General features: G+C 41.9%; 1 protein-coding gene across 2 annotated transcripts in view; it reads right to left on the bottom strand.

Moving 5' to 3' along the window:
- Positions 1-23,996, bottom strand: part of OTC (ornithine transcarbamylase) — a 270,516-nt gene that overhangs the window by 165,220 nt on the left and 81,300 nt on the right. Inside the window, exon 1 of one of the 2 annotated variants that reach the window (XM_086934146.1) lies at positions 15,515-15,644. The exons of the other annotated variant lie outside the window; for it this stretch is intronic. Within the exon in view, the coding sequence (XP_086790272.1) occupies positions 15,515-15,516 (2 nt within the window). The 5' untranslated portion in view covers positions 15,517-15,644. Of the gene's footprint in view, positions 1-15,514; positions 15,645-23,996 lie in introns of those variants that run through there. 2 annotated transcript variants of the gene reach the window in all.

The following is a 23,996-nucleotide window of genomic DNA, read 5'->3' on the forward strand; positions in this document are numbered from 1 at the left end:
GATCTCTATCAAACGGAGTCTCTACCAAAAGGCGCAGTAAGTCTTTGGTGTCCTGCAAGAAAGTGGGCATGCAAGATACAACTGGTCTCAAAAAGAAATCCACGAATGTAGATAAAGGTTCAAGCATTGAACCTATCCCCGAAATTATGGGCCTTCCAGGAGGTGGGCGTTTCTCTTTATGTATTTTAGGCAATAAATAGGAGTATGGAATGATAGGAAAAGGTGTCACCAAATAAGATGCTTCATGATCAGTGATCCAGTTGTTTTCTTTTCCTTCCTCTACCATCTTTTTAATTTTATCAGAAAGGCGCTTTGTTGGATCCATTTTCAATATCCTGTATGATCTCCTATCTCCAAGCTGTCGTAGGCACTCAGATCTATATGCTGTAGTATCCATAATAACTATGGCACATCCATTATCAGCAGGTTTTATTACAATTGTGTCATCCTGAGACAAGTGTAGTAATGCCAGTTTTTGTGGATTGGAAAAATTCTGGTACTGTCGGATGTTCTGTTCGACTAAACCATTCATATCATGTTGGACAGCTTCCTCAAAGGCGATAACCTGTGCCGGGACCAGATGCGCTGGAGGATTAAAAGTGGAACATGGTCTCAATCCTGTATTTTTCATTTCTTCTCCAGTATCATTGATCGTTTTGTCTCTGAAAAAAAGAACTCAGACGGCTCTTCCGAAAGAATCCTGCCAGTTCTTGTCTGATCTGGAATGCATCTCCTTTATATGTTGGCACAAACCCAATGCCTTTTTGTAACACTGACGTTTCCATTTCAGTGAGTGTACATGCACTTAGAGTTACAATCAATTGGGTTTATGACTGTTCCCCGGCTGTACTGGTGGTTGCATCATGCTGCGTGTTGTTGTTGATGCCAGCGGTGTATTCCAATGCACCCCGGTCCGTGCATTTCTTCTTCGTCCTCGTATACGCCCAGTTCATACCCTAAAAAAAGGCTGGTTTGGCATCATGTTATTGAAGGGCTGGAAAGGAAAACACTGTTGTTGAGGGTGAGGTTGTTGGTATCCAAACGGAGTTGGCGGCCACCATTGATTTTGACCTTGGTTAAAATAACCCCCTCTTCTTTGTCGTCTTCCTCTGTCCCTTCTGTTAGGTTCTCGCCCACCTCTTCCTTCATAAAATGAGGAATCTGAGTCACTTGAACCTTCCTCACTGGCCGATGTAGAATAATTAGAGCCATATCTTCTCCCTCTCTGATTGAATTGAGGCAGGACATATTGGTTCGCTGGTATAAGGATACACTTTTTCAAAGGAACATTTATCTAAATCTTTTTTAAATTTTGTAATTTTAGTAGCAAGAACTGACTCCTTCCATTCTTTATTGTTTTTATTGGTTTCATCTGCCTGTTTTTATAGACTAAGGTTACCAAAACTGATTTTATTTGGGCTTCTAGGGTCTGTATTTCCACTAATATAGTGTCAGCTATTCGTATAGCCATAGTAATGATCAAAATTAACCAGTCTCTGGTACATCTCCAAGCTATTAGAGACCAATCTTTTAAAAAAGATTTATCTTCTAAGAATAATCATGGAGCATTGGTCACAATCAGATCGGATGATGCACAATTACATCTCAAATACTCGGGCATGAGGGGAGAGGTGTGGCGCTGCAGCCAGGGCGACTGACGCTGGAATCTGGGGATCACGGTTCGATCCCCAGCGCCGGTGGCAGATTAGCCCAGCTCCATGTGACTCTGGGCAGTAGCTTGCTTAATCTTCCCGACGGCTCCCAGCGCCTAGAGACCCTTACGGGTGAGTGTTCACGCTTTACAAATGTGGATTATTATTATGATAGCTCCATGTATATATGTTCTAGAATGAGAATGTTTAAGCACTAACAATTTTGTCCAATCGTCGCTTGATGAAGTGCTTGAACTAGAGACATTCTCAAGAATGCTAGGTGTGGTTAGAATCTCACGGGCCATGTCTTCATCAAAGGCTAGCCCCAACCTTTCTGCCATTGTGATGAGTACAGGGCTAGTGACCAAAGTCACAAAATTACTCTTCTCTTTGGGTATTCACACAGTATTAGAATCAACCATTATAACACCAGAAAACAGACCCGCAGCCGTGACCGCACTATAAATGTACAACAAAGCAGGTGGGGGAGTGTCCCAGGGAATCTATTTTAAAGACCAGCGAGGAGAACTTCCCCTAATCATAATCAGTAACACAATACAACCTCGGGTCTGAAAACTTGCACATAACTCAAGTATTAAGATAAACGTGCGATGGGCATTTTGTGGTTATTCTAATCAGATTAAGAAAAGCATTAATAACCATTGGAAGATTCTAAACACGGGGAATGAGAGGTTTCATATCCCCAGGTTTGCATTTAAAAGAAGTACCAACATCAGAGATAAACTTGTCGATACTCGCCCAAGTGATAAAAAGTGAAATGATGGACAAGCATTTTTATGGAATTTACCACCCGTGAGAGGCCATTTTCCGTGCGGGATGTGTGCTGTGTGCCCACAAACAGAAAGAACAACTCAAATTGATATAGGCACAGAGAGACCATGGTCATTAATCAAACATACAAATTGTAACAGTGAAAGACTGATTTATTTGATTCGGTATCCGTGCAAGCTTTGGTATATTGGGATGACAACCCATAAAATCAAGACAAGAATCTGTGAACATAAAAGCGCCATTCGTTGTAACAAGAGATCCACCAAGTTAACAATTCATTTTCTAGACAAACACCACTCAGAAACTGATCTTCGATTGGTGGTATTGGAACAGCCATGGATCCATGGATACCTACTCATGTAATGGATATCTTCAAATTTCTTTTTCGATGAGAACAGCGGTGGATGTTTAGATTGAAAAGTGACATCAATGGGTTGAATGACGAAATCCCTTGGTTATCTTTACAATAAAAAACTTGTGCTTTAAATTAATGCTGACTAGACTGGTCAAATAGTATCCCAGACTTGGGTTTAGTGCATAGGATGTTCTGCACTAATTCACAAGGAGCTTGACAATGGAAGTCTTTTCACTCTGAATAACACTCACAGGCATCATAGTACATGCTCACTTCCCACATCTCACTTCCTTCTTACATAATATAGGCCGTTATGGCTAATATGGCTCTAACATGTTCAAGAAAGGAATCCAGCAGACATATGAGAAATGAGAGGTTCTATGCAGGGGCAGTACATTGATTCATCTTCTGAATAAGAGTTTTTAGATGGTTTCCTACTTAGAGATAAATGTGACTGATGACACTTGTCTATCAGGCTTATAAAGAACTATTTATAACATATGGGTTTGTCCTAAATATACCTGCTCCTCGACAATTACAATATTCGTTTGTTTCATAGTAAATGCACATGATCATTTACTAAAGTATTTAAAGGATCGTGTTTGAATAAAGTTATATTGTATTGAGAGGTGTTGAGGTGACAGTGAAACGCATGCGCAGGAAGAAGGATTTTTTGTCTCCTTCTCCCGCATGCATATTAACCCCTTCCATGCTCATGACGGAACGGTTCCGCCATGAGCGTCGGTTGGCCTGTGCTTATGACGGAACCGTTCCGTCATGGCTCCATTGGTTCTTCAGAACCTTCAGCACCGCAGCAGAATTCGCGCAGCGCTGAAGGGGTTAAGAGCTGTACAGGCAGTCCAAATACGTAATAAGAGGTATTGCCTATCTATTCTACACGCATGCGCAGAATAACGATACCAGCCGTTTACATACTGGCACTCGAGAGGGATGCAAACGGGTCCTTTGCCAAGCTTTGATTTGTTTGGTAAAAGAAACACTATTTAAAGAGGGCCTGCCTGTCCGATCCTTACCTTCGGTGGCAGCTCTATACTACGACGAGGAATTGACGGACAGGTAAGGCGGGCTCATAGAATGCTATAGATATAGGTGGGGTTACGCTCCCTTGTTAAAACCATTGATCTCTTTATTTACCAGGTGACCTGTTGATAGCATAGACGCTATGCACTAAGTGGATAAAAGTATGGGTGATTTATAAACATTCTTTTTCACTAACAATACTTAGAAATAAGCACCAATGCGGAGGGACAATAGAAGTTAAGCATTGGAGACTGTCACTCGTATTAAGTTTGTCTAGCACGAGGATTATGAAGTACCTTGCTAATCAATTGCAAATAACATGGGAGGTTAGCAATATGCGGTACAATACCCTGAGTGCTCTTTGTAAATACCTAGTTCTATTGCTATTTGAAGAGCGTAGTTGGTTGGTTATTACAACTTAACTTAGAAAATCTGAAACATAAGGTTTTTTGTCATAAATGAATCTTCAATTGGGTAAAACGCAGTATACTGTTATGCACACATTAGAGTACTTGTAATATGTCAACAGCAATTGCACAAAACATAAAATGTGTGATGTTTCTTGTTCTTTTCTCTCTCACATTCACAGATATTTCCAGTAATACCTGACATCGCCGCGCAGGATCACTGGTGTTGTGTTATACTTTATTCGCCATAATTTATGTAGCAGCAGCATCTGTTTATATATCATCTTTTTGGTCCTGAAGAAAGCCAATGAGACATAATATCGATCGGATGGCTGAAACATGTCGACCTTAATTATTTGTAGTTTTAAATCTATACTACTCACTGCACTGCTTTTTAATCCTGTCAGTGGGATCAAGCCAATACAAATATTTTTTTTGCATCTTCCTAGGAAGTTTTATAGTCACCCCTAGTTTTTCCTTTGTTGTGCTGCACCCTCACTATACCTAAATACTCACATATGGGATTTTAGCATCTCGGTCTGGCTAGTAAACATCTTTGAAAACATCCCTGAGCTCCTTCCTCACAGTGAGGAAGTTGTAGCCCTCAGCAGGACTAGGATTTCCTACTTGGAGGAGTAACCCATATGATGAAGTATGTCACCTTTGGTAAGTGAGGGTTTTCATCCTTAAAGGAAAATTCCCCCTGTTATCGAAGAGAGATTGAGAGAGGTTGCATGTCCATCACACGTTTATCTTAATACAAGAGTTATGTGCAAGTTTTCAGACCCGAGGATGTATTGTGTTACAGATTGTGATTAGGAGAAGATCTCCTCGCTGGTCTTTAAAATAAATTCCCTGGGACCCTCCCCCACCTGCTTTGTTGTACATGAAGTTAAATCCAACAATTAGCCCCTAACATCCATAATCAAGGATATTATATTTTCACCTACTTGCCAAGGTAAAACTAGAGAACTTGAGGAGAGAGTGGGAAATAAACTGTAAAGGTTGTTATACTCATCTCTACTATTCACTAATGTTCAAACCAAAGGTTTGCTCTGCACGTGAATAGGAGCACCATCACTACTGGTATAAGTTTGATCATTTTTAAGCAACTTTTAATCAGAAACTTACATATTTTCCTGGTGCAGGAAAAAGAACCACACTAACACAAAAATGTGTCACAGGTAGGATTTTTTGTGGTGAACGGGAGGAATCCCCATGCCCTGTTCTAAATTGCACCGAGGATGCTTGTGGGTTTTTAAAAAAACGTGGCCACTACCAGGAAAGGTGGGGGGAGCATTCATCCCCAAAATGATTCCTTATGATCACTTGATGCTGCTACGATTCCTTTCATACGACTTACTGCAAAGTTATCTTCCGCTTGGAAGCAACCAATGCTATGTTTGATCAAAATGTCCCCTGTGGCTTAGGCTAGTTCCAAACTAAAGAGATTCCGAATCTGACGGTGATATATTTCAATATACAAGTCCCCCCGTTATGAAAACCTTGCTCCCGCTTCGGCTGTCTTTAAAAAAATTGATTAGTTAACAAGTTTAATCACCTTGGGAAGAACACTGAAGTAAGCTGCTTAATTTATAGTTGGGACAAACTTATTTAAAAAAAAAAAATATATATATATATATATATATATATATATATATATATATATATATATATATATATATATATATATATATATATATATATATATATATATATATATATATGTTTGGATGTTGAGTCCCTATATACAAGTATAAGGCATACGGATGGCATCAAAGCTTGTCAATTTTTTTTAAAACACCGAAAATTGGAATACCTTGAACATACTTGTATGGTTTTAGAGATGATTAGGCTGTGTCTGAATGAAAATGTATTTTTGTTTAACAAAGAACACTACAAACAACAACAAGGGACTTCTATGGGCACCTGCTTCGCCCCCAGTTATGCCAATCTCATGGTGGGCTGGTGGGAGAAGCAGGTGCTCTGGAATGACGAAACGGAGAAATGGGCATTGAACGTAGTACGATGGCTAAGATACATAGATGATGTCTTTTTTATCTGGCGGGGTACGGAAAATGATCTGAATTGTTTCATTGATTGTCTGAATAACAACCATGTGAATTTAAAATTTACTAGACATTACAGCAAACACTCCGTAGATTTTTTAGATGTCAAAGTCACCAAGGCAAATAACCGACTAGCCACATCACTTTTCCGTAAAGAGACAGCAGGGAACTCTCTACTCCATTCTTCCAGCGCCCACCCCCCTAGTTTTCGGTGGGGAATTCCTTTCAGTGAATTCTTGAGAGCGAAAAGGAATTGCTCAACAGAATCACACTTCCAGAACGTAAAGGAAGAGATGAAAGAAAGATTCAAAGCTAGAGGGTATTCCACCAAATCCCTCAAAGAAGCTGAATCTAGAATTGAAAAAATATCAAGAGAGAAAGCCTTAACGCCCAAAACCACCACGGATATGATTCCCAGAATACAAACCCCGAAAGTGAGATTTATCACTAAATACTGCAACCAGTCTAATCAGATCAGACAAATACTGAGAAACAGATGGGACATACTGATGCAAGATCCAATACTAAGAAACGCTATTGGCAACTCACCGGGCATTTCGTACCAACGAGGCCAATCATTAAGAGACTGTCTATTACAAAGTCATCTAGCCCCCAAAGAGACTGACTGGCTGAAAACAACTAAGGGTTTCAGGAAATGTGGAAATTGCAAGGCTTGCAAACATAGTCAAAATTGTAACGAGATTCTCCTTCCCAAAACGAAAATGAAATGGAAGATTAACACTCTGATAACATGCACTACAGAATACGTTGCATACCTCATTCGTTGCCCATGCAACTTATGGTATATTGGGTCAACCACAGGACCCGTTAAGAAACGTATTCTTGAGCATTTCCGAGCGATTACCAACCAAGACTTCTCCTACAGCACAAGTAGGCATTTCAACCGAGTCCACCAAAGTGACGCTTCTAAAGCAAACTACATAGGAATTGCCACTATAAAAAACAGCATCAGGGGTGGTGACAGATTGGGAGCATTACGCAAATTAGAATCAAGGTTGATTCTTTTGGCAGGCACCCGTTTCCCTATTGGTTTGAATATGGATGAGGAATTGCATTCCCATCTTTAAAGAAATAGTTTCAGAATTTGGAGAATAGGATGGCTGAACTCTCACCCAAAACAGTACACCTCTTGTTTTATTTACCCTTCCTGCACTTTTTTCACGCCCCAAACCCCTTCTTTTACATGGTAAACCAGTCTCTATCTAGCTATGATACAGTTTGTGTAATATATTATTAAATAGGTCCTATGAGTATCATAATGATCTCTATACATTGCCTCCCCTTTTGCATTGGATAAATCATTGAATTATTTCCTCTCCTTCCTTTAGGTTGTGAAGAAGGGGATACTACCCTTGAGCGCGGCCCACACACAAGATATTTACGTTCTTTCTACAATGTGTGTTTTTTGTGTGTGTATTATCACTGCCGATGCTGGTAAAAATCTATATAGAGTTATGTGTATAGAATAGGTCTATAGTACTATACCGAAATTGTCCTTGAAATATTCATACATTATGATGTATATGGGTACTATACCGTAATTCTCCTTGGACCTTGCTAAATTACATTTACAAACGGAGTTTCTCCTTCAGATATAAGAAGAGAGCTGGTTATGTCAATTTGTATTGAATACTCAATAAGAAGGGCGCATTTTTCTCTTTTATTTTGCACTTGATTTATATTTTGAAATTTTGTCTAAATTTCTGCCAGTGAATGTAACTGATACAGAAGCTTAAACACTGCTCTGAGTTTCGAAGAGAAATGTTGTTTATGTCTATGACTAAATCTGTTCTACACCTTTAAAAAGAGGGTTGTGAAAAAACGCGGGTCATGTGACCAAGAACAACTTGTTGTTCGAAACGCGTTATCTCTTGACCTCTGTGCCTGCCGAATAAAGAACTTTAACGGTAGAACTGTGGGCTTGTCTGAATTCTGTGGATCGGATCGGATTCTAAATTTGCATATATATATATATATATATATATATATATATATATATATATATATATATATATATATATATATATATATTCCCGATTGGCACAGCAAAAACCACATTAATGAGGGGGAAGATCGATCTGGGCCCACTGGAGGGCCGATAAAATGTTAAAGTCCAAAAATTATTGTGATGCTGCTAACCTACTGGAAGGTGGAAATTATGCAAATAAAGAACTACTGCCCCCAAGATGCATCTGACGTGAGGCGTATAAATGCATCAGTTATGGAGGCAGTGGACTAATGATAATGATAATGATGATAATGATAATGAAATTTATAAAGCGCCCGAATAACAAAAATGGTGTCTCGGCGCTTACATATGCAGCCTCACGCAGCCCGAAAAGAAGAAGTAAGAGACTTCGAAACGCTTCGGCAAAAGGGACACAATTGTTCAGAGAGAAACGCTGCCCTCACCGTAATAATAAAGGGTTGTTACCTCTTTTTGCTGTGGAGTGCGTCTTCAAATCTGTGGGAATTTTGGAAACAAACGGGTGATTGGTTAAAGAACTTTTGCGGTCTGAAGCAGCATGATTACTACATTTACCAGGATGCCTTGCTGTATGACGCCTATGAGGGCGGGACTCGCTAATTGAATAAAGTTATGTTCTCAAATCACCTGTTTGCCGTCAGTACCTGCCAGTGATCAAGAGCACCACAGAGGCTCGAAACGCGTATGGCTGATTGAGGAGCCTGCTGCTTGCTGTTACCTTGCTGCCTGTGACGACGTGTGTGTACACTCCTCTGCGTGCAGCGCTTCATAGAGGGCAACCTTGTGTTTTGGATATATAAATATATATATATATATATATATATATATATATATATATATATATATATATATATATATATATATATATATATATATATATATACATTGTATCACGAATCACTGCAACCTATTACACTAATTGCTGTGCACATTTAAGCAGCATTAAAGCATTCCATTAGCTTAGCGTGCTGCTTAATAGATCTTTGGTGGTCTCATGCTGTCCCCCACAGATATATCTCTGAACATTCATTATGTCATAATTACAAAGTCTCTTTGAAGAGGAGAAAAATCCGCAAACGCCTCTCAATTGTTTTCACCTGTTGATTCATTTTGTGTGAGGTAATAACCCCCGCATAAAAACAAATGTGCAAGTTCTCCCATTTTGAAATTAAAAACAGCAAGGTTTTCTGTTTTGGTAATAAGACTGTGACATCCACCCTAGAAAACAATTTGGGCCTAGTGGGATGACAGACAAGACACCGATGGCTGGGCTAACTAACTGTGTAATACAAAAATATAAAAAATAAAAAATTGATTGGCTCCAGCCTGCAGCTTCACTTTATCTGATAGCTTTGGACTATTCAGCAGGCGAACCCTGTAGTGACTAAATTACTGCAAGACTATTTTTCCTTCCGAAAATGGGGGTTTATGGTCAAAATAAGAACTCATTCCCGTGGCTAGACCGATAGGGAAGCAAATACCTCTTTTCGTGTGAAAATGACAGCAGTCTCTGCTAGTGTTTGGAAGTGTTGTTTCTGTGCGTTTAAGACCCACACAGGGTATAAAATGCATTATTTCCCACCACACTGTTCATATTAAACCCCTGAAGCGAAATGGTTATCCTTGTTGTTCTTTGGGTAAGTTAGCTAGCGCATGCTCCTTTCTTGTGGCAATAGTACTGCTTGGGAACTTAAACCCTAAACTTGAAGTGGTCAAGCAATGTACGAAATAAAGTGTGGTACGTTATTTTATTTATTTTTCCTTTTATTGCATAGTTATTCAAAACTCTGTCTTTAAAAAAATCTTTCGAGGAGGCTGAACAAATCTGCCAGTGGCGGGACCCATTTGTGAGGTATGGACTCCCAGGCAGGCTATGAATATGGCTGAAGAGCTCAGTAAAATGCATGTTTCCTGGGACAAATGGAGTGAGGATGGGTACTTTTACGTTGGCCTCCGGCTTGGGAGGAAGCTGAGATCAGTGGGAATAGTTACAGTACCGGGGTGGAGTGAGCCATACATCTAGGGGGGTATGTTGCCTGTCAGAGTTGTTAGTATGGCTGCAGCTGGTAAGGTTCTGCTGTAACCATCCAGCGAGAAAGTACTCATCGGTAAGTTGGGGCAGGGGCACATCTGGAAGCCCCCATGGAACTTTGGTCCAGGGGATAGAGAGCGGTCCCATTTGGAGGTGGTGCATTTGTCATCCAGGGGCTGAAAGCTCGGCAATCATCGGGAGCACAATCATATGGGCCATTATGGAGGACCTTCAGCAGTAGCTGGGGGGAGGGCGAGTTCGCCAGTGATCTCTTCGCCCTGTGGCGGAATTTCTTGCAGCAGAAAAGGGGGTGTACCCCAAATGAGGACTGAATTACTGAACTTTCCCCATGGAAAGGTGTTGATTTGTGTGGGCACTGGGCAGGCAGGAAGGGGGATTGACCTGCTGGTGGTCCTGGACCTTTTTGCTCTACCCGATGATGCCTGCAGTTGAACATTTTGGGGGGTTTGCCTGGTGACAGGTACCTCTGCAGGGACGGAGCGCTATGCGGTGCCCTGGTGTATGTGTTGGTATGTAACGGTGGGTATTGCCTGCCCTTCCCTCTGAGAGATGAGGGGAAGTTCCTTCTAAGGTATGGATGCCCTTGGTGGAGGACATGGCCAATGGATAAGAAAAGGGGTCTTCCGCCAATTTTCATGCTGAATGGTTCAGCTGTGATGGAAGGTGGAGACACCTCTGTATCTTTGAACGGTTTTGCTGAAGTGATGTCACCCATTCTCCTAACAATAATGTATGTCTTTGCTGATCTTATGTCCTAAATTCTCATAACAATGTGTAATTAAGTTCTGTATTCGCATAACAATGAGTTTAACTGTGGGTATCGTTTATCAATGATGCTATGTGAATAAAAGGCTACGTCCTTTGGTAAACCACAGTAATGGCTTTTCTCTCTCTCTCCTTAGGAGTTGTAGCAGTAAGAGGGTGTTGAGTTACACGTTGTGAGCACACTATTACCTTTGGCACTAACTGTGCATAAAAACTTCACATGCAGCTATACTTAAAATCTGGCATGGATCCAGCTCAGAGGCGCGGGAGAGAGTCAAGGCCCAAAACAAGCAAGAAAATTGGGTACTGTTGCCAACGCGTTGCATATTAAAAACACAGCTTCACTCACCGGGACCGCAGGGATGACTTTAGACACGAATAGATTTTGATATGTAACATATGAAAAAAATCACTGCCTTGAGAAAGACCTCGGCCAATTAGGCACCTAAGGCGAAACACGTGTCAGCTGTTTATTTCTTCGTTTCTTTTTGTTTGTGAACCTAATCCCGGCACTAAATAAAAGGATAACAAACCAAGAAATGCATTTTGGATGACATCATTTGTAACACTACAAATAGGAGTGCACCTTTTTGCCTCAAAAACCCCGGCTAGTATGTTAAACCAGGAGCTCATGGGTGCAGCTCCTTGAGGAAAAAGTGCCAAACACAAATTGGTCCTGCCTCTGACGCGGCCGCTTTTTGGATAGGAGCCACCCATTTGTCTACGACTAACATATTCCAAGAAATACTTTATTCGGTTCAATTTACAAAAACCATAAAAGTATAGAACACAAAAAAATGGTCCATAAGTCACCAGGCAGCATGACAACAATAAAATACAGCATAAAAACGAAGGGAGTACCCATTAAAATATGCAGCACATGGTGGCAAAATTTAAAAACGACAATTATATACGTCAATCTATAATTAAAAAAGGCAACATGAAAAATTGCAGATTAAAAACTTGATTCAAGTTACAATGGTCAATATTTATAGTAAATCGTCTAGGACCAGTTGATCTTTTTACTGAGTCTCACCGCTATGGTAAAAAATTTAGCCACATTGTAGATTTCCCAAATATCTGCTAATAGTTGAAGACACAGTAAAGCTCGCTTAACTTGCCTAAACCCTTTCCCTTTTAACAAGGGTATAATGAACTTTTTCCTGCTGTCTTTAAAGTAATCACAAAAAAACAAAAAGTGAACAGTATCCATGATCGAACAACCGTCACATTTGCACAGATCTAGATCCAGTCCCTTGGTCCATCCAGGGCGGCCTGAAATTAATAAATGGATTTTATTCAATCAGAACTTAGTTAAAAGATACCTATGATTTGAGTTGTTAACAACCTTTAGGTAGAGTTCCAAATCATGTCCAGGGGAAACAATCAATTGATGAGTCCTGACAGAGGGCTTTAACAACTCCATGCCTTCTCTGTCCATTCCTCTGTTCAACAAAAAAGTGTTTTTGGCCCACTTCTGGTCGCCTTTCACCAGGTTAGATGGTTTGTTGAACAATTCAGGCCGACCCAACTTTACACACATTTGTTGTACATATTTCAACCAAGGAATCTTGTCCCAGTGATCTAGCATTAAGCAGTCCTTCAAAATTTCGTGGTCCACTTCAAGCTCTAGATTAAGCCAGACTGATATCCATTTTAAAAGGGGGGCCATGGCGATACGATCCTCCAGATAATCCACGCCGCATTCCTGGTGGACTATGAAGCTGGCCGTGGATCTTGGCAGGGAAAGAATTGTTTTAAGGAAGTTATCTTCCGTTACCTGAAGCGATTTAACTGGCCTAAAACCCCACAGGTCTGCGCCGTACATAGCGATGGCAATACATTTAGCAGCATATACTTTTAAAACTGCCTCAATGGGCTTCACCTCTAATTTACGTGAGAAGCCCAGCACCGCAGAAATAGAGCGAGCCAGGACTTTTTTTTTCTCCAGCATTTGAGGGTGCCACGTAGAACAATCATCAAAAACAACCCCCAGGTAGGGAAATCTAGAGACTCTTGTCAGCTTATGTCCATTACAGTGCAGTGTCATTACATTTTTTTTGGCCTTCCATTTATGGCCCACCACCATGACATGGGATTTACCATAGTTAACACTTAAGTCAAGATTTATCATAAAAACATAAAAAGAATTCAACAGGCTTTGAAGACCCACTGCAGTTCTGGCTAGGAGAGCAGCGTCATCCGCATATAATAATGCGGGCAATAGGTATTTCCCTGCCCTTGGGATGTCCTTACACGCTGCACCCAAAACTCCACCCAAGTCGTTTATATATAGTGTAAAGAGCAGGGGAGCAAGAATGCATCCCTGCCTTACACCATTGGTGATGCTGATTTTTCCTGTGCAGTTCCCTTTTCTATCATAACGTACCGTGGCTGTGAGGTCCCTATGGAGGTCTGCTAAGAAGTACACAATATTTGAGTCTATTCCAATGCTGAGGAGCTGGCCCCACAACTTGGATCTGTTTACTCGATTGAATGCCGAGGACAGATCCATAAAGGCAATGTACAGAGATCCTTGCTTCGCTAGTGTGTACTTCTCTATAAGCAATTGTAAATTTAGACTTTGGTCGATGGTACTGTGCCCCTTTCTAAAACCGTACTGTGGAGGGGAAAGGGTATTAGTCTCTTCTAGCCATTCGGTAAGTTTGCATAGGACCACTCTCCCTAGGACCTTGACTGCGGAATCGATAAGGGATATAGGGCGGTAATTGCCAGGATCACCCCTATCCCCTTTTTTGTAGATAGGGACAATCACCGACTGGGTCCATGACTCTGGGATTCCTGTTTTTGAAATTCTGTTAAAAATATTTGCTAAAACTTTGGACCAAAATGAGATATCAACTTTAAAAAGGTCGGAGGGAACACCATCCGGCCCAGGTGCCTTGTTACTAGTCATTTTACCAAGGGCCACGGCCACCTCTTCTTCGTCCACAATCAGAGTATAAGGCAATTGGGAAAAGGTGGTCGTGCCCTCTGCCCCCATGGTCTCCTGTCCGTAAACGGACTTAAAGTGCGAGTGCCATTTATCTTCTTGGATTCCGCAATCCAGTTCATTGTTACTAGGATCAGAAAAATAGGGTTGATTGACCACGGCCCAAAACTTGGCGCTACTTTTCAATACATCAGTTGAAGTCATATTAAAAAACACGATTGTATTGCCAGTGTACCACACGTTACAGCTTTCATCCCCGGTGCCACTGCGCCTGCTGCACTCACGATAGCCACGGCGTCTATCCAGCCTCCCTGCACCAACGGTGGACACCTCCCCTTGCATTCGTCATTTTAACATAGGTACTGTGCAGACAGTTAAGAAACCTTGCAACGCCGAAAAGAAAGCTGCTGGTGCAGAACCCGCCCTCAGCTCCCTGGTGATAAGGAATCTGACTCAATGTACAATCGCTATTGTAAAGCCCTGCTGCGTGCACGTGCAAGGGCGTACCACGGCAAGAATCGGCACAAGGTGACTTCCAACAGCAGATAAATTGAACGAGCACTTCTGCTACAAACACGATAACACACTACTCCCACATCATAAGAGTTTGAGGGAATGTGCAAAGGACGAAACACGTGGGTGTTTTAACAAATGAATAGGTGTTTCTGAACAGTGGCAAAAGTGTGTTTTGGCAGAGCTGCCAAGTTACCTCATGCCATGTATCACACCCTGCGCTCATCCAGGTTGGAGGAACCAGCGCTATGTATTCTGGGAGTTGTAGTATCGTTCTTCTCCCATGAATTCCCAAGTTTCAGAAAGCTGATCGATATTAGCTATAAAAAAAAAATCAGAACTGGTAGCGCGTGACACAATCATCGGTGCAAATGGTGTACGTGTAACTCAATACCTATTGGTAATTTTAGTGGGCGATATTTGCGTTAGCCTTCATCGATTACCCAAAGTGCGTAAAGCATCTCAGTGGGATAATTCACCTGCTGCGGTGGCCTGTGTGTAAACCGCACCTCACGCTTGGATCACACAGCCTTACCAGCCTCCTTAGTTATTTTGCGCACCATAGGTTTAGCTAATGGTATTTCAAAGCGCTGTGACTCCCGCATTTGAACTATGAACTCGGGCAATGTTTATATGTCATAATTAAAACGGAATCTCTCAACTACGTCACGCATATCACAGTTGTCACTGGGTGTTGCAAAATCATACTGGAGTGTTCACATTTAAACTATAGTTTAAATAATAGTCCTCAAAGCCACCGTTTACAATCGTTCTGAATCTGTACAAAGCAGTAAAACGCTATGATGATAAACACTTCCATTTGTTCCTCTCAACCTTGCAAAACCCTTTCACCGCAAAGTCCCGGTGCGATCACAAAGCCTCCTGATAGAAATCAAATCAACTTACATGTTTGCAGTATCCCGTGAGAAACCGCTTGGATTCTTGCTGTGAGGAAACAGAACTGAAATGAAATAAATATTCGCTGTCAGCAGTCAGTTGGGGGCGCGGCATGGGCCGGGCAAAGTTCTAATTCCAGCGCGCAGCGGTTGATTCATTTCGCGTAAACGCCGGCATCCTTCGCAGCTGGCTACAGTATGTCTGTCGAGTTATCTGAGGTGAAGCGATGAGCGACCGCGCCAGAACAATTGGAAACGATCAAGAGTGTCAGGAACTGGATGAGTTTCCAGGCGAAGCCTATTGGTCTCCTGCCAAAAATGTACTCAAAAATCACATACTCGTATCCAGGGCAGTTGCGTACCAACGATGCCGTGGTCCAAATGTCAACACGGGGACATGTCCACAATATCCTGGTTGGGTTTGGAGGTTAGATACTGTCAGAGTTGGGGCGCAGTGGGCCATTGACATATCGGGGCCTCGGTGCACTGCACCTGCTGCGCTATTGATAGCCTCGCCTTGGGACAGAGGGAAACCATGTAGGTTATGACGCAGCTGAGTTTTGACGTGGGGTCCACTGGCGCTTTAATTCATTTGTCGGCAGGAAGTGTGAATGTTTGTTTCTGTCAACATTCGAAATTATTCCTCATGCTGCAGCTGGAATGTTTCTCCACTACAATGTTACTTTTCTCAAAGTCATTGCTCAGGGGCGGTAAAGAGATACTATTTCATCACCCAGGCAAGGAACACGAAACCATATTTCTCTAACAGTGTCTCCGGAGATGTAGAGGCTTTTCTCCGGGAAAGCTGCTGATTTCCCCAACATTTCCACAGAATTCGCGGATGAGTCAACTGGGCGTGTGGGAGCAGATTTGAAGCCTAAAGCTGTACTTTCAATATCCCACGTTTCAACTCAGTGAGTTTTTCACTGTCTGTTGCGAAACCCACATTCTTATCTGTATTCCACCCTAGGCGTAGAACACACTAGATTTTCCACAGAAGTAGGCTGGGGCAACCTTGAAACTTCAGTACCGACACAGTCCAAAATGTTGGAAGTCTGCTGTGTTGTACTTGGGCTGTTCTGAGGCCTAGAAGGTTTGACAGTTATGGTTGTGCAAAAACTGGCTTTGTGTTTTTGTCATATTTTTTTCCAACCGTGAACAGTTTTTTTTTTACTTCAGAATCTAGCGGTCATTTGATGTTAAGGGGGAAGAGGGTAGCCAGCAAATTAAAATGCCCCCACTTAGATCCATGCCTCGGATGTCATTGGGTGAGCAAAGCGAGTAAGCTCTTAACACTCTAGATAAGGTCCTTTATTAATGCCCTACGTTCATATTTAAGCCTTTCATGTATACATCCATCAGTCCATCTTTTCATACTTTTATCCGTCCTTTCACCATTCCATCCATCCACCCATTCATTATTAGCTTGCCATCCAGCAATCCTTCTGCTCATACTTTCAAACATTCATAAATACTTTCACCCATCCATATACCCACCCATTCTTCATCCATCCACCAATTCACCTTCCTTTTATCGAACCAGCACTCCAGTCTTCCATACCACCATCCAGGTGACCATTAATCCATTTATTATTAGTTTTCCATCCATCAATCCTTCCGCTCATACTTCCAAACATTAATAAATACTTTCATTAAATCCATCCATCCATCCATCCATTCATCTTCATCCATCCACCAATCCACCTTCCTTTTATCAAGCCAGCCTTCCATACCTCTATCCAGGTGACCATTCTCCCATTCACCCATTTCATCATTAGTTTTCCATCCACCTTCCACTCACAATTCGAAACATTCACACATCCTTTTACCCATCCATTCATCCATCCATTTTTGCTCATCCATCCACCAATATGCCTTCCTTTTATCAGACCAGCACTCCAGTCTTCCATACCACCATCCAGGTGACCATTAATCCATTTATTATTAGTTTTCCATCCATCAATCCTTCCGCTCATACTTCCAAACATTCATAAATACTTTCATTAAATCCATCCATCCATCCATTCATCTTCATCCATCCACCAATCCACCTTCCTTTTATCAAACCGGTATTCCAGCCTTCCATACCTCTATCCAGGTGACCATTCACCCATTCACCCATTTCATCATTAGTTTTTCATGCACCTTCCACACACAATTCGAAACATTCACACATCCTTTTACCCATCCATCCACCCATTCTTCTTCATCCATCCACCAATCCACCTTCCTTTTATCGAACCAGCCTCTAGCCTTCCATACCTCTATCCAGGTGACCATTCATCCATTCATTATTAGTTTACCATGCATCAATCCTTCCGCTCATACTTCCAAACATTCATAAATACTTTCATTAAATCCATCCATCCATCCATTCTTCTTCATCCATCCACCAATCCACCTTCCTTTTATCAAACCGGTATTCCAGCCTTCCATACCTCTATCCAGGCGACTATTCACCCATTCACCCATTTCATCATTAGTTTTCCATCCACCTTTCACTCACAATTTGAAACATTCACACATCCTTTTACCCATCCACTCATCCATCCATTTTTGCTCATCCATCCACCAATATGCCTTCCTTTTATCAGTCCAGTAATCCACTCTTTCACACCTCCATCAAGGGAGTCATTCATCCGTTCACCCATTCATCCAGACTTTTATCATTCCAACCACTTTCTTTCTCTCACTCATGTAAATGTTGTTTTATCCTTACATCCACCAGTCCATTCGCTCTTGCATCTATCCTTTCATCTTGTTTACCCTTCCTTCTCGTCACTGTTTCTTCTTTATTTTCATATGCCCTTCATTTTATTCTTCCTTCCAGCTCTCTCCCGCCATCTCTCTCCCTTTCCATCATTCTCTTTTCCTTTTCATTTTTTTGCTGTAATTAACTTTCCTTGCTTGACCTCTGTTATTGGTGTCCAGTATTTGTGTATTTTCAAGAGCTTTTATCTGCAGAGCTGCAGACAGGAAAGGCTCATAAATAACTTTAAGTGTTAATACCACCCCCGCTTAAACTGCAAAAGCGGGGGTTCACGACTCAACTGTTAAGGGAGAAGATGCTGGATTATTTACCGGTAATCCTCATTGCTCGAAGTCATAGTCCACCTTGTGACAGTCCTTGCTAATCAAGCTTCTGCCTCAGGCACCAACCAATCTTAACTCCTCTAAAAAAATCTAAATAACTGCTGGTCCAGGCAACTGTTCCTCAGAAACCCATCTATTAAATCAAAGAAACGAAAAAATATATATAAGCTGTTTATAGAAAATTGTAGGGAGGTACGATTGTGATTAGGAAGACTAAGACTCGAGGTAATAAAGATTAATGCTAAATAATCTGAGGATTACCTCCTCCTTTCTCTTTCTTGTCCCAATCCCTACTACTAAGTATGCACCCAAGCTATCCTCCCTTTAAAAAAGCCAAAATATCAAGGGGCAGATTTTCAATAAGTGGCGCATCCCTGCATATTAGCAGGGATGCGCCACTTATTGTGCGCCATGCCTCCGCCACCATGGATGCGCCGCATTTACAATGCGGCGCACCATGGGGCAAAAACGGCACAGATGCATGAGGCATCTGTGCCGTAAAAGTGGCGCACTGCTGGAGTTGCGTCGCAAGCGCAACACAGCTCCAGCAATGCTCTAGGGTGGCCTATTCTTACAATGCTGCGTCAATCCTTACGCCTGCTTCAAGCAGGCGCAGGGTTTTGACGCAGCATGGACCCCAAAATGGCTGAGTGAAATCTTGTAGATTTCACTCAGCCACTTTTAGGAGGCGTTCCTTCTGCGGAACGCCCCCCCCCCCCCCCCCCCTGCGCCAGAACATCTCCTTCTGACGCAGGGCTTTATAACGTGACGCATCTCCCAGATGCGTCACGTGGTAAATATCCTGCACCATGGCGCATCTTTTGCGCCGTCGCTGTGTCACAAAAATTACGCAACAGTGGCGTAAAAGAGGCGCAAGGGGCTTGTAAATCTGTCCCCAAATACGAGGAAAGCGAAAGCAATTTATGCTACCCCACATACTTTATTCATAAATGTAACATTTCATATTTCAAAGGATTTTATTATGCATTTCCAAAAGAAAAACGTAAAGAAAAGGCAAACGGTGTGCAGAGCAAAAAAAAATGATGGGATACATCAGTTGGATAGAAATGTAACAACTTCAGCAATATGATAAGCAGGTGGTATTGTCACTAACGATATACAAAAAGTGTGGAGTACAAGGTACAAGGTTATACAAGGCACTGTACACTAATGACTAATCATCCTATAGTTCACAAAATGAGGAGAAAGAAATTACAATTAATAATAAACAAGAGAAGAAGAAAGAAGATCGAAGAGCGCAATAATACAAATAACATTTCAATTCCAAACCACAGAAAGAAACTTTGAATCAAACGTAATGGATTTGGACCCACCCAGCTGCAACCTGTAATGATCTGCTGCAGTATTCCTGGAAACTCAGGTGGCAACATTACAAATATCGTTAAGAGATATCCCCTTGTATGCTGCCTAGGAGGTTGATACTCTTCTTGTTGACCTACCCTGAACTGATTCTTGTAGGACCACACCATTTAAATCATAACCCAGGGGCACAGTTTGTTTTATCCACATACTCAATGTAGATGAAGATGGACAAAGCCCGTTATCTGGAGTACCGACAAGTTATGAACAGTAATTCTAAAAACTGAAGAGCTTAAAACATAGATAGATAAGGGTCTATGAATATTCAACAAATGTAATGGTTGTTCTTCCTGTGAACATCGAGAAAGAAATGGTAACACCATGTCTTCATCCAAAAGAAACAATGAAGCTACCCTAGGAAAACCATATCAGTCCTCACCACTACTTTATCCTGGGAAAAACTTAAAGTATGTTTCCTCACCCAAAAAAGCCCAATTGTATCTTAATCACCTTCCAGGTGTAGTATAGACTAGAAAAACATACCCTTAAATGTTTGGAATTTACGACAAATTGATTCGAATGGTTTAAACAGAGAACTCTATAAAGCTATGAGAACTAATAATAAATCCCAATTAGGAAGGGGAGAATGGATAACTGGAGAATGGATAACAGGCCTCCTATTAGGAAAACTCTTTTGTAGCCAAGTTACAAGATTGTCTATATCCAACACATATCTTTCTGTGAAGGCCCCAATATACACCCATTGACTACATAGAGTGAAAACAAATAAACATCGTAAAAAAAAGTTAAATGTTAATGTAGGGGGCAAAAGGAAGCAATTAACCCTTTTGCTCAGCACCAATGCCTAAAATTCTTCCAATAAAATAATTTTTAGAGTAGAAGGTGTCTTAAACTGAATTAAACAGCCTACCCATTCTGGACAACCCAAATCAACTAATATTGTCCTTTCAGCTTCCAGACGCCCAGTTTGAAATTTATTAGCGACGACTCTGGAAGAAGAGGGATTAGAAGAGGAGATGAACTAGTCAGAATAATCCAGGGATCTGTCTCCACAACCTGAGAATAATGAGAAACTAGAGTCTGCAAGGCCAGTATCATGCTACAAACAGAAGTTGAGCCATTTGCATAAGTTTCCTCAGCGCTCTGGAAAGTAAGGGGACTGAGGGAAAAGCATAAATTAGTACTTTTGGCTAGGGAATTCACAGAACATCCACAGCTCAGGCATTCTGTGACACGACAAGACAGCAGAATCTGGAAAGCATTTTATTTTGCTCTGTTGTAAACATATTTATTGACGAAAGATGGAACCTCAGGATGATCTGATGGAATATTAAGGGACTGAGACTTATTAATGATGAAGAGGGAAAAATTTTGATCAACTAGTCCGCAAGCCCATTCTCCCAGCTCAGAAGATGAATCACTTCCAGAAAGAGGAGATTGGACTCTGACCAATTTCCCATCTATTTTGCCAGGACAACAAGAGCCCAAACTCTTATTCGCCCCGATGATGGCTGTAGACTTTGGCCACCTGGTTGCCTGTCCTTATTTTCACTGCCTGGTTCTGAATATATGAAAGGAGAGCCTGGCGGGCATTGTAGATGGCCACCATTTCCCTCCAGATCTAGGACTTTAGAACTTTCATTTCGTATCAGAGATCCAGGACAGAAAGATCGTCCTTTACCGCCTCCTAGCCCTTGAGCCTTGCATTCTCTGTAAGGATCTTTGGATCAGGCATGACTAATGAAACACCATGTCCAAATTGATTGAATTCAACCATCAGTTCATATATTGCCTTATCAGTTTTGTTGCTGGAATGATATTGCCGTAAACTAGAGACCAAGGATCCCAATGTCTTAACAAATGCTGGACCAGTGGATACAGGTGAAGACGTAACCAAAGGATGAGAGCCAGACAAGGTGCCATGTCCCATTGGACTCCCAGTCAATCTGTTGCCGAATCCATCCCTAAAAGGTTCACAAGATGTTGTCTAATCTTCACCTTTCTTGGATTTGGAAGGAACACTTTGGCCTCTTCCATCCCAATAATGGAGCGGTGGCAGGGATGGTAGAAAGCTGAATTTGTTGAAGCTCAAAAGGAAATCATGACCTTAGTGAAAACTGCATATAGTTGGAACATCTTGCTGGGCATATGAAAAAGAAGATGCATTAAGAGGATCATCAAGGTAAAGTAATACATGTACACCCTGATCATGCAATGTTTCAACTGAAGAAGACAAGACTTTTGTAAAGACCCTAGTGGCTAAGGCTATCCCAAATGATAGAACTCTACATTGAAAATGCCTCCCCACACACACATCTAGCAGATGTAAAAAGATAAGAAAGTCCCCCGGATATATCAAAGGAAACACCATCTGATGAGTTAACATTTTGAGGGTCTGCACTGGAAGTAAGTTTTCAGCTCTTTGAGATCCAGTTTTGTTCTGTCTTCTCTTGAAGTATTTTTCACCATAAACAGTTTGGCATAGCATCCATTTTCACATTCCTGCTGGGGTGGTGACCTTGGGCCCGATTCACAGAACTAACTTAAGACAACATCCTAAACTTACTACCATTTTGGTATTCACAGAAGGCACTTACTCATTTCGGTATTCACAGAAGTTAGGAGTCCTAACTTTAGGACTCCTAAATGCCTTCTGTGAATACCGAAAGTCTTAAAATGAGGATTTTTCTCAATTTAGTAGTGGTAAAGTTAGGACTCCTAACTTTAGGACTCCTAAATGCCTTCTGTGAATACCGAAAGACTTAAAATTAGGATTTTTCTCAATTTAACTACTACTAAACTGAGAAAAATCCGAATTTTAAGACTTTCGGTATTCACAGAAGGCATTTAGGCCCCCATCCTGCTGCTCTTTGAGACCCGGGGATCACAACTTCCACAAGGCTTTATTTAAATAGCCCTGGGGACCACCACCTCCCTGGGCTTTATTTAATAAATCGTGGGGGGGACACAGACCTCCATCCTTCGGCTGACAAAAGTCCCCAGGACCACCACTTCTGTGGGGCTTTTTGAAAAGGCTCCTGCTATGTCCCGGGGTGCCCACTCCTCAAAACATAGCTGTTTGCTCTGACTTGGCGGGAGCTTTGACAGATCCTGCCAAGTCAGAGCAAACAAGAACTCCGCTACCAGTAATCGGAAGCTGTAAAACCACTTCTGCTTGCTAAGGGGAGAGTTTTCATCTATTTCCCTGCCCGCTGTCAAGCGGCAAGGAAACAGACAAGACTATTGCTCACACACACAGGGAGCTGCATGTTTAGCAGCTTCCTGTGTGTAAGAGCAATGCAGGCTCCTGCAGCAGGTGGGGACCCTAAAGGGACCGTGGGGGCATTGAGGATCCCCCACTGCTGACTGGGTGCCCTGGATGAGCTTTTGGGCACCCAACAATTCAAGGCCAGGTTCCGGGAAATGGGGTCTCGGGGATAAAATCCACCTGGGGAAGGGGGCCACATGGCTTTGTAAATGTGCACCTACAAAATGAGGTTGGGATATTTATCTATTTACCAATCCAACTCCGATTGGTAAATACAAAGTTAAAAAGTAGTACTAAAGGCGATTTTTTCTTTATTTTTTGCACAGAAGTCTATATGCTAGTCACAGTCCAATTTCAATGTCTATGTACCCACATTTTCCTCCCCCACTGCAACACCCAGGCAGCAGTGAAGTTTTCAGCTTTTTCAGGTGCCTGCTGAAACCTGCATTACTGTAGCATCAGGATACAGCGTACGGTCTTCAGCCTGTTTCTGAAAGGCACATAATAACAACAGGATGGAGGCACAGGACCCCAGCAGGTGAGCCCTTGCTTACTTGGTGTATACGGATCGCAAAGGCACAGGAAGGCTAAGCAAGACGGAAAAATTGGAACATTAACTACGACCGATTACGCATGCACGGGCTCTTTTCGACAAGCAGTGGAACAAGGACCCTGGCTATAGGGACTGCAGGAACGGTGCTCAGGGCTCAGCTACTTCTGTCTGTTCTTCTTACGACAAGGCCAAGGTACGTCCCTTGAAAGTACAGACAGTAGGGTAGTGTTCGGAAGT

The sequence above is a fragment of the Lissotriton vulgaris genome, chromosome 8, assembly GCF_964263255.1.
Source record: "Lissotriton vulgaris chromosome 8, aLisVul1.2, whole genome shotgun sequence".
Taxonomy (NCBI): Eukaryota; Metazoa; Chordata; class Amphibia; order Caudata; family Salamandridae; genus Lissotriton; species Lissotriton vulgaris.